This window comes from Hippocampus comes, unplaced genomic scaffold, assembly GCF_001891065.2.
Source record: "Hippocampus comes isolate QL1 unplaced genomic scaffold, H_comes_QL1_v1.1 scaffold9, whole genome shotgun sequence".
In the NCBI taxonomy this organism is placed as follows: domain Eukaryota; kingdom Metazoa; phylum Chordata; class Actinopteri; order Syngnathiformes; family Syngnathidae; genus Hippocampus; species Hippocampus comes.
The window spans coordinates 2,588,772-2,604,177 of NW_017805275.1; the positions used below are offsets into that span (position 1 = coordinate 2,588,772).

Consider the following 15,406-nt stretch of genomic DNA (forward strand, 5'->3'; position numbering starts at 1 on the left):
ACACACACACACACACACACACACACACACACACACACACACACGCACGCACGCACACGCTCGCACGCACGCGGGTGCCCACCAGTGCACTCGCGCACATATGCACGCACACCACGTTAAGCAACAGTTGGAACGGGCCGAAAATGAACGAAAGCTAAAGATACGAACAAACAATTTTTTTTTCCCCACCCATTTCCTCCTCCCACCCCTTTCAGTCGACTTGGGACCAGTTTGCTGGCTCCCGATTGATTCTGATCGATGTATCTGCCTTAAAATCAGAGGTAATTCGCTGACTAGCTTAGCGCTTAGCGCCGTTGTTTGTGCATGAGCGGTGATGCAGTCATCTGATTGGTTGCCCTCTATGTCAATCAAGTAATGGGATTGATGATAGGCTGACGTAGTACGTTCTGTATATTTAGCGCCTTCGTTTGAATGGCATCGCCACTGCCGACGCTTGTCGTGTGAAAGCCCGGGAGCTGCATTGAACCAGCCAAAGAGCCACATGTGGCTCGCGAGCCGCGGGTTGGCCACCCCTGTTCTATTCTGTGACTGTGTCCCTTCAAGTTCTCGTAGATTCAGGCGCAGACTATAAACCATTACACGGGCAAAAGTTGAATACAGCAAAAGCAGACTGTGACTGCATTGCATTAATGCCAGGACATGCCACAGCTTGTTCATTGTCGGCCTATCGATGATGTTTTGCATGCAAATCCTGTAAACAAACTACATTCCTCTTTCAACAACAACAAAAAAAACACAACACGACCTGTTAGAAATGTGCACACACGTTCTCATGTGCCGACGTATGTTACATTTTTCCTGGGAATGAGAAAAAGGCCTTCATTATGCCGTGAGGGTGAAAAATATTCATAAGATGTACATACTTGGGGTAGACCGAAACCGGCTTTTTGGGGTGGGGGGCTGGGGGTGGGGGCAGGAGTGGAATCTCACCTCCCTGCCTCTCTTGCCGCTGCAACGTGTGTCTCTTTGCGTGTGTTGTGTGATCAGTGTGCATGTCAGCATGCGCTTTGTCAGCATTACCAGTCCAGCTGCACTCTAGATGCTTGAAATAGATACAAGGAGGTTTTTGCACCATACACGCTCTTTTCTGTCTTTTACGAGGATACAACTACAAACATTCAGCAATGCCAAATTATTTTTTATTCAAAGACAGATATGGATAAATATTTTTTCTTGCATGCTAACCATATGCTTTGCCTTGTAAGAAATTCCTAGAAAAAAATAAATAGATGATCAAATAAATAAATAAAAAAACAACATTCATGATATGTGAATATAGTATGTCTTAGCATTGGACTGCTCTCCACCTGGTGTCCTTTGTCAAAAAAGATATTCACTAAGTGCATTGCAGCTGCATTGCATTCAAAAGAACACTTCATCTTTTCCTTCCATTCAGTTTCTTCAGGAAAGCCGAGTAGGGTTTGAAAGGTGTCAGGCTTCGTATGTTCTGTTCCATTTTGCACTGATGGTCAGTCTGAAAGAGGAACGGAAGTTTCATATTACTGTACTTGCCCGTCGGTAATGCACATGCAGTCTATCTAAACACAACCCATTGTGCACATATTCAAAGTCGGAAAGGCTCTATGGAGATAACACACAGTAACAGCACTAAAGTGCCACATTTTATTTGATTTGAATTCAACATTTTGTTCAGTCATAGCATGGTGGACTTTTCCCTTATAGTTCTGACAATATGGGTTTGAATCTGACAGCACTCTGTCCATGAGTGGATGGACACGCTCCGTGGTAAATCCAAAGCTGCTCACCTAATTCAGGTTCAGTGATGATCGTTGACCATCATAATTAGTTTATTTGTCTTGATAAGTAAAAATTCGGTCATACATGAGTGGACTTAAACCAGATATCAGGAGGTATGGCACAGGTCCCTTTGTGACATACCCGGTTGTGCCTAGTAATGGATCAAATTAAAATCAAGGTTGCAATGCAGTAGAATGCAATTTTCAAATCGTAAAATTTCAATTTGTAAACTTGAAAAAGAACCCCAAAAAATCGTAGGCTTTATTTATTTGTTTGCGTCGTGTCTAGATATGTTCAGTTCTTAAGATGTGCAGTCGACATGTTTACATTTGCCGTTGTTTCATAAAACACAAAGTCACACTGTCTTTCATATCAATTCAGGGTGCATTTGCCTTTATTTTAGCATAAGATTATCCTATTAGACCAAAACATTGATGTATAGTAAAATGATATTGTTTATCATTAATACGGATTAGTGTATTGCTTGTATTTGTTAAAAAAAAAATAGATGTGGAGTGGACCTTGAAAAAATAATCTCAGATTAAATGCCAATTGCAATATTGAGGAGAAAAAAAATCACAATGAAATTATTTTTCAAAATGGTTCCACCATAACATACAGTCACATTATGTGAGTGATGTTGTGACAATTATTCTAAGTTTTCTATATTTTTCAGAAAAAAAAAAAGCACATGTTTGTAAGACGTGTCTGACGTGTGCCAGAAGGGCCACCTACACACTTTAATTGATATTGTTTCTGCTGACAGACCTGTTGAAGATGAGGCTTCATGTGGTGGAGATTTCCCTTGAGCTCTGTGAGGATGTTTTCATTCTCTTGGTGTACTGTCACATTGCTGAGGAGAAGGCTCAGCTCTCGAATGAAAACATTCACACAGGAGTCCTGAAATGGAGAGATGCCGTGGGCTTAGTCGTTAGGCTTTTTTTGTTTCACCAGGAAGTGAAATGAAAAAGAACTCACCGCATTATTCTGCATATCTCTGGATGGCATCCGCACTGCATCTGGCTACAGGGACGGAAAGATATTAGATACATAACAAGAGTCACAACCGAGGTTGTTGTCGTTAAAGGGCAAGTGAAGTCTTTCTCTGCAAAATAAAGTTCTGTACACCCCCTCTAGTCTAAACATGGCATTCTGGTCAGTATTGTGTTTGTGGAATATGAATTCATCACCAAAATCCAGTCGTTTTTATCCATCTCAGGGGGTGGCCATTTTGCCTTGTACCACCCCTCGCTGTCAACTGAAAATGACATCACAGTGCCTATGGACTCAAGTAATGACCAATCATGCCTCTCCTGTTTTCTGGGTTTGGTCATGTGACGTTCGCAAAATGAACCCTTAGGCACCGTGATGTCATTTTTTGATGACAGCAAGTGGCAGCAAACAGGTAGATTTTGCCGCTTAATTCATGTTCCACATTTGCAATATTAATCAATGTTAATTAGTTAAGACTAATGGGCCCACGTAGAACATGTTTTTGGAAAGAAAATTTTGACTTGACTTCCCCTTTATGAAAACTAACAACAAAAACAAAAATTGAAAAGACACTCATTAACGAAATAAAATCAAATGCTTTAAAAAAAATGAAAACAAACTGAAACTACATCTTACATTTATAACTGTGACTAAAATTAAGTTCATTAATAATAATTAAGAATTACTTTTAACTTTTAAACGATAATTGTCCTTTGTTTCCGTCTTTTTTAAGTGATATCACCCATGAGGTTCATTTTAAGTGTACTTATTTTGGTATTGCTGTACTTGGAAGCTACAGAAGAAGGAAGATTCATTACCCAATACTTCATTACCATTTTTTTTGTACTCGATTGATACTGTTTATATTTTAAAAAACTAAAACTAATACTAAAACTAATAAAAGCTAAATTCAAACAAAGCATTTTCAAAAAATAAAAACTAATTTAAACACTCTAAAAAATAATCAAAATGAACTAAATGAAAAAAAACCTCAAATCAAAATAAAATAGAAACCATGATGAAAAATCATAAACTATTAGAACCTTGGTGACAACCCTTCCAATTCTTTGTAGTGCTTGTCCCCACAGGGTTGAGGATGATTTGGCGCCTATTCCTCATCAGCCAATCACGGGGCATATTTGGACGAACAATCATTCACACCTCAGGACAACTTATAGTCTTCAACATGCAATCCAACATGCATGTTTTTGGAAGCAAGCTCAGTTAGCACGTGGAAACTCCACGTAGGAGGTTCCAAGCGGAGATGCGAACGCAGGACCTCTTGACTGTGAGGCTAGCGTGGTAACCGTGCCATTACTGTATTTAATGCTAAAACATGCACGTGTACGTATATGAAAGAAAACATGAGATCAGCAATCATCCATAAAGTGACTCAGTAGTTTGAATTAATATTAATATTAATATACATTTATTGGATTCGCTTGGACCATGTGCGATGAGTGCAATGTCTAATTCTCCAGCACTAATATTTATAGGAATACATGTTTGAACTGATTGTTTAATGGAGGTGTGACTTCCAGGTCATGGTACAGACAGCCCATGTAATAACATGCAATAAAGTGTGATAACCATGCTAAATGGTCCTTGCACCTTTGCAGACATTATAAGATAAGCAATCCAAAAAAAAAAAAAAAAATGACTAGCGCATTTTTACTTACAGACGTGATCTTGAGTTGTTTGCCTTTGTAGAGTTTGTTGAGTTTGCCCAGTCGTTCTATCATCTCCGTGTGCAGGTTAAAGTTAACGCTGTTGTCAGCACTGTAGCAGAAATGCAGCAGCAAGACAAGAGCAAACACGCACTTCATCATACTGTACTCCAACTCGCTATCTATCACGCTCTCTCTCCTTAAACAGGCCCGCCTTGTTGTCTCAAGTGTGACCGCTTACTAACATGACCAGCAGCAGCCGATTTTATTTGATTCACAAAGTCGCCGCGGAAAAGGAAGCGACTGATGTCATCCTCGTGCACCTACTCAAAATGCAAACGTGCTGTCAAAATTAAAAAATTGCTCAACAGTTCACACCAGTCGTGTTCATCCACATTCTCACTCACCTGATGAGATTATATCAAGTTGTTATGACACTAAGAGGTGCAATTTCTGTGAATAGTAGCTGGTTTCGACTGTCTCATCCAAAAGGCAGAAGAAAAAGCACAGAATTGCTTAGTTTTGCCTATCCTGAAATAGTCATATGCGAAACACTAGATGTGGATGTTGTCATGCAGCCCCCAAGTGATGGACCGTAAGAACTTGTGGTCATCCTCGTGTACACAAAATTGTATGTCAACACAGTTTGTACTTAAAGACTAAGAGGATCTTGATTGCAGGGATGGTGCTACAGCGGGACGAAGGGGTGCTACAGCCCCTTCTGAAATCTGTGTAGCCCCAGTTCAGCCTTTCCAGCATTTTACTGGATTTGATGGTGTAGTTTTACACTCGCCTGACTTGTGTGCGGGCAGCGTGGGATCGGTTCCCATTCAGTGACGGTGTGGATGTGGGTGCGAATGGTCGTTTGTCTCTATATGTGCCCTGCAACTGACTGGTAACAATGTTCAGCCTGCCTAAAGTCAGCTGGGATAGGCCCCGGTAACCCCTCCGCGACCTTCTTCAGGATATCCGGGGTTGAAAAAGGATGGATGGATGACTGGATGATATTTTAAAATATATTTCGAAATTATATTCTCAGCCCCACTATGTATCCGTCAAGACTCGCTTTGGCCATGGTAGAGAACAAAAATCGTTTCGCCGTGCCTGGCTGCTTGTTTACGTCACTCTAACTCGTAATATGTAATTGATCATTTGTGAAATGAACATGATAAAATCAAGTTCAATTTCAACTCTACTTTAAATGGATGCATTCAGTGAAATAACACAAGGCAATCACCATTCTGTGCTGACGTCATCATCACGTGTGGATGAGTAACAGTGGTGGAAAACTTGAGAAGTGTGCAGTTTGCACGGGCAACGTTGCTTGTGGAATGGTCACCGATTGGTTAGCACATCTTCACAGTGCGGAGGTCATCAGTTCCAATCCACACATTTGGCCTTCTCTTTGTGAAGTTTGCATGTTCTTCCTGTACCTTTGGGGGTCTTTGATTTAAGGCTCTAAATTGTTTGAATATTACCTTGGTTAGTTTTAAGAGACAGCACCAATGTACCGGTAAATGAACTGTATTCCCCTGAGTAAATTAAATGTATTGAAACCAATTAAATTAAGTTGGATCCAATGCTCGTACCGGTAATTTAGATCAGTGAATGATGAATGAAATGATTCATTACATTGACCTAACCCACGTACATAGACCAGGAGAATGGCTTGATGTTGAAAGAAAACCATTTCATTGGATAGAAATGAATTCAGTGATGTTTTTGAAGTTCATCGAAGGAGTGTCAAATGGGCAGCCCCTCTGCTTTTTTTGACTGTGACTTTGTAATAGTTTTTGTGGTTGTCTATCAGCTGATGAATAATAGGCCATAAGGGACTTTCTGATGAATATTTAGAGCACAGTCACAAAAGGCTGGGGAGAGCTCACTCACACGTCACCTCATTCTCAGCTACTTTATTGGCTATGTCAAGGACTTTGTGATGTGACACGTGATAAACACTGAGTATCTACAGTTATGTGACAATCACATTATATTTAAACTGAAATTTGTATCATACAAGCTGATTAATTCTGTCCCGCAGGGCCATGTGGAAAAACGTCCAATGGGGAGAAGAGGAGACGATCTCCAAGTCATGTCTCTTTGAGTCTCCACACAAAACTGAACTCTTCTCGTAGCAAGCATCAAGCTACTCTCCTTTGCCCCTTTGATCGCTATCATCCCCGTTGTTGAGTTACTCAGTTGCACAGAGCACAGGGTGTTTACAGGTGGGTCCTCAGGTTTTACAAGACATTTCATTTCATGGTTACGGAAGGCAGGTGGTGTAAGAATATACGTTACCATGCCATCTAACAAGCCACGCTCACCGCTGAACTTAGTATTTTTCATTTGAGGGTGTTACTACTGCTTTAGCATAGAGTGGATTACTAATAGACAATGGTACAATCTGAATTCTGGACACGAATTCTGTGTGCTTCAGTACAAAAAGGAACGCTACTACAGCGCACTTTTTCGGCTGCGCACATTCTCCCATCAATTTCAGTTTATTACTTACACATTGCTTATTGTCCCAAGGATTGCGGGCATGTTGGAACCTGTCCCAGCGGTCTTCGGGCTGTTGGTGGAGCACACCCTGAATTGGTTGCCAGCCCATTGCTGGGCACACGTAGACAAACAACCATTCATGCTCACTATCACACCCAAGGACAATTTAAAGAATGCAATGAACCCACCATGCATGTTTTTGGGGAGGAAACTGGAGAAGAGCCACGCAGGCATAGGCAGAACATGCAAATGCCGAGGCCTGCAATCGAACCCCACACCTCCACACTGTGAGGCTGATGTGCCAACCGGTTTCCCACCGTGCTGCCCTGTATTATTTCATACGAAGTAAAATGAAGAAATAAACACATTCAAAGAACACATCTCATATTCTTACAGGTATTTTCATCTTTAAAGCATTTTTCAAATGGATTTCAGACATTCACTATTGTCAGGAAAACGCCATGCTCCATGATTTACGGCCAGCCTCATACTTCGCTGCGTTGCGCCTCTGATGGCTGTACTCATGTTTGCGATGCATGGCAGACTTGGCAGGTGTGTCAAAAGTCTGGATGGGAGAATGCATGTAGTCCGATTGTATACAAAACAACCCCACCAAAAAAACGCCCTTTGCCATGCTATTCTATAGAAAAACTAAACATTTGTTTGATTCTAAAACATGAATCAAAGTACTCAGTTCTGCTTTTCTTAGTATGAGACACAAGATGACAAAATATATGAGTGAAAAGAAAACGAAAACACCTGTGCTTATCTCTCATGTGCAAAAAAAGTCATGATTAAATCTTATTATTTTATTACTCTTATTTTGTTGTACCTCCAATGCGATAGTGTATTTTTTAATGCTAGTTGATGGAGTTGCTGTTTTGTGACTCATGCAATGCAGCCGCTGCGTCTGAATGTCATCCTGGAAACAACTGTGGTGCATTTGTCTGACACCATCAGTGGAAGGGCAGTGTGATGAGTGTGCGGATGTTGCTTTGAGAGTTGCCTCGAAGGAGGGGGATATTTGCAGGATGTAGTGACACTTTTCACAACTTTCTCATGTGCATGTGTTTAATATTTCATCTGTGTGGTCGTGACTGGACTGATCCTTACTGCGAAGACATTTTGTACACAAACCCCATACATGTATAAGGAAATCTAAAACAGTACAATGGACACTTCAATAGTAGCAAGGAATACATAAATATATATTTTTTCGATTATTTTCATTAGATTGTCCCACAGTGTGACTATGTCAAAGTGTGCCAGCCTTTTTAGTCAGCCGATGCAATGGGCTGGCGATGTTAGCAAAATCCTTTCTTGAAGCGGTGGTAGTTGGATGCCAGAAAGAGAAAGCTGCGCAGCTTGAGGCATGACGATGCCGTAGTCCTTGGCCTCTGGAGAATGCAGTCTTGGGACATGCTTCTAGTTCCAACTCCGCATGCTAAGAGCCGCTTTGCAAAGTGAGCAAGTCAGCTCCACCAGCAGGACCGTTGAGGTTGGTAATCAAGGGTGCCACTGATTTAAGACAGGGGGTATGAGTCTTTCCGTGTGACCTCGACAGTAATTCACACACACACTGTTCTGTCAGCATTTCTCGGTTCTTTAGTTCAGTCGCTTGCCGTTTGGTGAACGGTAGACGGCAATAAAATTGTTGTCTTTGCGAACAGATGCGACCATGAATGATCCGTGATGAAAAAACAACATTGGGGAGGTAGGCACACACTTGCAAGCCTTCGCCACTCAGTGAGACACGGCCTTCAAGTATTTATTCTCCCCGGTGAAAAACACTGAAATGTTGTCCTGTGCACCAGATTTTTTAAAAAATATTCCATTTAAGGAAAACTAGAGGATGTGTGACCCACCTTGACATGATTTCAAACTAAATGAATTACCTTCACGGGTGTGCTGGAAACTATCCAGGCAGATTTTGGCGCAATAAAGTCGCCAACCAATCACTGGGTACATATACAGTAGACAAACAATCATTGACACTCACATTCAAACCAGCGGACAATTTTGATTCTTCAATCAACCGAACAGCCATGTTTTTAGAAAGTGGCAGGGAACCGTAGTACACAGGAAGGTAGGGCCCAAATTCAAATTTTCACCTCACAACCGTACTGCCCTATGACAAATGCATATCAAATTGCCATACAATATTCCGTACTCACCAAAAATGTCAATTATTCAATGTATGAATGTGGACAGATCGCTAGAAACGTGTTTTGCTATTTAAGGTGGCTGTAAAAAGTTTTGCTCTGTCCAACCAATCAGAAGACGGAAGAATGCTGACGGGAGCAGTCCTAGTGAGGATAATTTTGATATCAGATTGGTTAAAGAAGCAGCACTCTGGTAAGTTAGTTTAAATTCACCAGAATTTCTGATTCTGGAGGGCTCTGGGCAGATAAGAGTGACCTGGAAGCACAGTGAGGCTGATTTCTGATTGGACAAAGAAAAAAAAAAATCGATGATGCACATAAATGGTACTGAAAGCAGTGCAGCCAAGAGAAACGCTAGGAAACAAAGAGAATAGACTGTTGGGAATAAATGATTAAAATCCATGGACAAACAAAAATATTAGAATTTTGAATTTCGGTGAAAATGTAGTCAAGTGTTGATGATATACGAGCGTTGAGGCCAGCAGACCCATCCTCACCTCCAAAACAGAGAGATAAAAAAATGACTTCATTTTAAATCATTACGAAAAATGTTGTGAGTGATGGATGATATGATGACTGAGGTTCTGCCTCAAACTGTCGTACAAAAACTGATCGAGGTTCCCAGTTGCCACGTGCATCACAAACTAATCGTGGATTACCGTCCAACTCTCACGATGACTCATCCGTCGTCATCGTGGATACACTTTCTGTGGGAGGGATGGCCATGAAGGAAACTATGTTGACCTAATGCTGTTAGGATGGAAAAAGAAATGCATGTGTTTTCCAAGTGTAATGCATGTGGGTGAAACGATAATCTCTTGAGAGATTGTGTGGTGATAAACCACCAATCTGACATTTCCGTTCAGACGTTCAGTGGGCTGGGACATACAAAGACAATTTAGCCATCTCGATGTGTTTCCTATGTGAGAGTTTATCACATTTGGATGTTCAAAAAGTGCAACCGATGCTTACAATTATTGCAAGGATGTTTGTTTTGCGTGCATGTGTTTAACAAGCTACATACAATCGTGGTGAATCTGCTTCCAGAAAAACCTTTTATGTACATATTTTTTCTGGAAAAAGGAATTTTCTCTGAGGCTTCAGTTGACTGGTTTCCATTGGTATCTGCCCGTGTAGGCTTTGGTGCCAGTGAGTCAACCAACTTCACAGTTCGCACGAAGTGACATTTCATCCATAATAGTTATGAGAAACTAATGAGACGAAGATCTACAACCACCAACATATAGTATGACGTATTCTTGACTTTCAGCTTTCAGATGTTTTGCAAAGAGGACATTATCTATGACGGTTGAATGCAGATTACCTCCATGAGGTAGAACACACTTGTTCCATGTTAACACAATGCGAATAAAACACTAGACGTGCAACGATTAACTGATTAATCAACAACTAATCAAAAATCAAATCAATCTAAAACGATTTGTGATCATCGATGGATTGTTTAGACCTTTTTTTAGTTTAAAATGGTCCAAATGCTCAGAATTTCAGCCTCTACTATTACCCACATTCTGGGGTCTTCCATGAACGTGGACTGGATATCTTTGTCTTAAATCCAAATCAAACATTTGCTTTTACTTTGGGAAACAATGATCAACATATTTAGCCCTTTCTGAGATGTTAGGGATCAAACCAGTAAGTGAATCATAATCAGTTTCAAATATGTCATGTTTTTAATGAAGCGATGCAAATCAAAAGCATGTCTTTTAAAAATCCGATTCATCGATTAATCGACAGATTGATCAATTCTTAAAATAATTGGTAGATGCAGCCCTCATGAATACAGTTAAACAGCAGCATTCGTGCCATTGAATGGTGGAAAGAGATGTCAGCTTTCATGGGAATTCGAGGAAATTGTTGAGAATCAACAGGAATTTATGAGAAGAAAAGGGAATAAACCGGAATTGAAAATGATTGAAGGTTGTCTCATTATAAGCAATTTACTGTGAAAATGGTTTGAGGATAAAAAATATAGTTTGACATAAACCTGGCTAAACCAACCAGACTTCATGCAGGTACGTCTATTTTTCATGGATGTCCGTTTATGACAGAACAACATTTTTACATTTTCTACTTATATATCAACCTATCACTTCCCCCAAACTCCCATAGAAAGTTTCTCATTTGATAAAATTCACCATCTTCATTCATTTCACATTGAAATGTAGCAAAAAAAAAAAAAAAAAACAACAAAAAAAGGTTCTCGAAATGTTGCAGCACTACCCATCGACTCTAACTTGTGTGTATCCTCAAACGTATCTCTTCCTTCATCGCGTGGTCCTACAACAACAAGAATAAATATTTGCATTCGTTCATTTTTTTTTTCAGCCACGCATGCATACAGATTTAATCCTGGTCCTAATAAAACCCGAGTCAATGGCCAAATGACAGTTGTCCATTGATCCTCTGAACACAACTGCGCTCATGGTCGGGTATGTTTGGCTCCAGCAAGTGTTAGAACAGCAACAATGCAGCCACATACGTTCTGGAAAGAGACTCTGCCCTGAAAGGCCCTTTTCATGATGAAGAGCATGTACCCAAACATTCCCGTCTGTTCAAAAATACATTTTTAGCCCGTTTCCTTCAAAGCCTTCAGTGTGACGACCATTCCTCCTGCATCGCAGAGCTGAAACTCATCCAGGGAATCATCGTGGTCGAAAGCGGGAATGTGATTTGCATATGACACGCCTGCACACTCGTCCTTTTCCTCATCTTCCTCAAAGTCATCCGGATACTCCACTTGGTCCTCAATGTCTTGGCAACACTGTAAAAAAACTGCAAGAGAGAATGGACATTAATTTGTTCAAGAGGTTTTGATACAAACATGTCTTCAGACTGGCTTCATGACAAAGTCCTTCATGAAAAGAATATGATTTTTTTAAAAATGGAAATAGAATGCTGAAATGTATCTGGGAAATAAGTAGGTCTAAGATTGCATTTGTGCTCTAATTGAAAAATTGAGACGCTCGAAACTAGGCTTGTGTGTAAATTCTGCCATATGTCAGGGGCTTACTTCTTTTACCCACACCGCATCTGAGTCTATCTGACTATGAAGCAGAGGTAGACATTCTTGTCAGAGTGACATTGTGTTGCAGTTTTGAGGAACTGGTGGTTTCGTACACGTTTCCATTTCATTCACCACATTTATGTCAGCTGTAAACTTCTACCTTACGGTCAAGTATGCTAAACACTCCTGAAGTCAAGCTTTTTGTTTCTGTTGAGACACTTTTGAGTTCCCCCTGGAAACTTCTTTGATAGTTTCCCTTGAGTAAGTCTTATTTTAGCAGTCTAAAGCCCCCCAAAAATGGGATGAAAAATGAAAACTATAATTATCCCCTTCCCCAAAATACGTGGTTGGAAAATCTGAAAACCATCACACAAATTAATAGTCACAGAAAACAAATAGGCAACCGAGCCTATCGAATTGAATGCATTTCACATACTTTATAGACAAATGTATTTTGTCATACCTCTTGAGAAATGAATTACGCAACGAATGGTTGGGCTAGACTCTAGACCAGTGGTTCTTAACCTTGTTAGAGGTACCGAAACAAACCAGTTCATATGCACGTTCACCGAACCCTTCATTAGTGACAAATGAAAATATGATTTTTTACAAATTTAAGACATTAAAAAAAACACATTTTTTAAAACAAAAAAGTAAATAAAATTACATGGTATAAGTGTAGGTTTTTTAAATTGAACGACGTACTATCACGACAGTCCCACGTTGACTACGAAGTGAACTAAATTTCCGACAGCACTGATTGAACAAGCAATGTCATGTGATCATTTGCAGCCACTGATGGCCAAGCAGGCGTGTCATAACTAATTGACACGTTGAGTTAGGTATGTCTTAACCTCCATGGCAGAAGCTCTGTCGGACCCCTGAGACCGATTCACTGAACCCCTGGGGTTCGATCGAACCCACGTTAAGAACCACTGCTTTAGACCATGAATTTGTCCCAGAATAAATGAAACTTCAACTTGCTGAGATATTGTGGACAACATGTTTGCAACTAAATGAGAACACTCCCTGGCTCTGCTTGGATGAGTTTGTTGTGGAAGCACCTGTGTGCCTTTACTTCAACCTCATCCATCTATTTTCTATAGTTCTCGTCCTCATTAAGGATGTAGAAGAAGGAGGAAGGTTGAATTTAGTTTACCTTACGTGATCTTTTTTTTTTTCCTTGCACTTGACAAATGCTCTATATATTAAAACGAATAAAAACTCAACCAAAATGAAGCTTTAAAAAAATGAACTCTAAAAAGTAATTGAAACCAACTGAAAAAAAAGTAATAAAGTAAAAACTATGATGAAAAATGTAAAACTATTGTAGACCTGAAAAGGGGGTGCCAAAAATCAGGGTTCGGTAGCTACTTTGGTTTTAAGTTGATGGGTCAGTGCAGCAGCCAGAAATTTTTCAGTGGGGTGACAAAACAGCTCAACGTGGCGTGGCCAGCAGTGGCCGTACGTCGTCCGTCATTCTTTATCACACTCTGTCAGGCTTTCATGAAATAAAATTCACACATATCCAGAATAATGCCCAGCACACTCATACTCATCCAAGTAAAAAGCAATATTTGCTGAGCCACCGAACAGCTAATCAAAGTGATGTGCTCTATTGCTGCTCTACGGTGTTTCAGTGTTCCATTGTGAATTACCGAGGCACTCGGCAGAGTGTCTCCTTGTTGATAAGAACGATTGTTGGCTTTGTTCCTCCAATGAAGAATTTCGCTCCTCATCCTCATCAAAATCATCAGGGTAGGTGCAGCCGCAGGGACTCTGGCCACCAGCACAGATACAGCCCTCTTCCACATCATCCTCATTATTCAGCGTATAGTTACACTGAACGTGCCGTAAGTGATCTTGCACAAAGGTGCTGTCAACTATACGGGCAGCACTCGGCCTGTTTTGGGGTTGAATGTTTAACATTCTCTGGATTAAAGAAGAGATGTTTGGAGAGTAAAGTTCAGGCACCGGTTCGTACTCTCCTTTGGTGATCTTGCAGTAGAGACTGAGGAGGTTGGAGGCTGCGAATGGAGGCGTGAGAGCACAGATCTCATAGAGCAGGCAGCCCAGAGCCCAGATGTCGCACTCGGAGCTGTAAGGCACATCCTGGCAGAGTTCTGGGCTCAGGTAATAGGGAGTTCCCACACATGTGGAGGCCATGTCAGCTGTGTTGGTCATCACTCTGGATACCCCAAAGTCACCCAACTTCACCACGCCTTGTTTTGTGAGCAACACATTTGAGGTTTTGATGTCTCTGTGAAGTATTTTCACTTCATGTATGTAACTCACAGCCAGAGCGACCTGCACAAACCAGCCCATGACCGTACTCTCCGTGAAGAAGTCGTTCGGTTTCCTCTCTTGGACTCTGTCATCTAATGTCCCTCCATCGCAGTAGTCCATCACAATATAAATAAAGCCGTCATCGGGGCTCACAAAAGCCTCGCTGCAGTGCACTATGTGAGGCTGCTTCAGCTTTTTAATGATCTCCGCCTCTTGAATAACAGCCCTCTGTGTCCGTGTGCTCTCCAGTTTGATCCTCTTCACTGCATGCAGTCCCTCTGACTCAACGTGTCTCATCAGGAAAACTTCTCCTGATGCTCCTCGGCCCAAACACATCACCTTCTCGTACTTGTCCATTATCTCGAGCAGAGCCGTGAGGCTGTCTGCTCTATCCAAGACTGCTAGCAAGGTCTTTTGTGTTGTGGTTGCTATAGGGACCAGACGCTTTGAAAACTGAGAGGAGGCTCTTTTGTGTTGCGTTAAGAAATGTTGATGGAGTCCTACATTTGTACCTTTCTCCAAAAGTAAATCTGTTAGTGTGCTTTTGGCTCAACTATTCATTATATTTGTTATGTGTTAAAAATATTAAACGTTATATCCCGAAAACTAGATGTGACTCCATAATTCATTTTAAGTTTTCTCTGGGTCCACACCTTTCCAGTATCGTAATTGTATTTTTGTGACACGCCTCGCAATGCAATGGCTATAAAGTTATAAATGATAGTTACAGTATTGCCAATTTAGTTGAGCAAATATAAAAAAAAATTAGGATAAACAATAAAAAAGCTAAAAAATGCTGGAATGTTGAATGAATAAATATGAAATCATGTGGAATGATATTGAATTAAATATAATTATGTGGAACAATATGGAATAATATTGAATGGATGGATGATGGATAATTAATTATGTAGAATGATATTGTTGAAAAAAGTGCAATATGTAGAAGAGCGGTATGGAATGCTATTAACTGATCGATAATTTTTGGAAAA

The 15,406-nt window shown here is 40.6% G+C and overlaps 1 protein-coding gene across 1 annotated transcript; it reads right to left on the reverse strand.

The window, feature by feature from the left end:
- Positions 1-11,432: 11,432 nt before the first annotated feature.
- On the reverse strand, positions 11,433-14,817 carry nek12 (NIMA-related kinase 12). The gene is made up of 2 exons (XM_019869824.1): positions 13,787-14,817; positions 11,433-11,896 (listed from the first exon to the last, which is right to left on the reverse strand). Exons 1-2 carry the CDS (start codon positions 14,769-14,771, stop codon positions 11,691-11,693), a joined length of 1,191 nt encoding a protein of 396 aa, XP_019725383.1. The 5' UTR covers positions 14,772-14,817; the 3' UTR covers positions 11,433-11,690.
- Between the last annotated feature and the right edge of the window lie 589 nt (positions 14,818-15,406).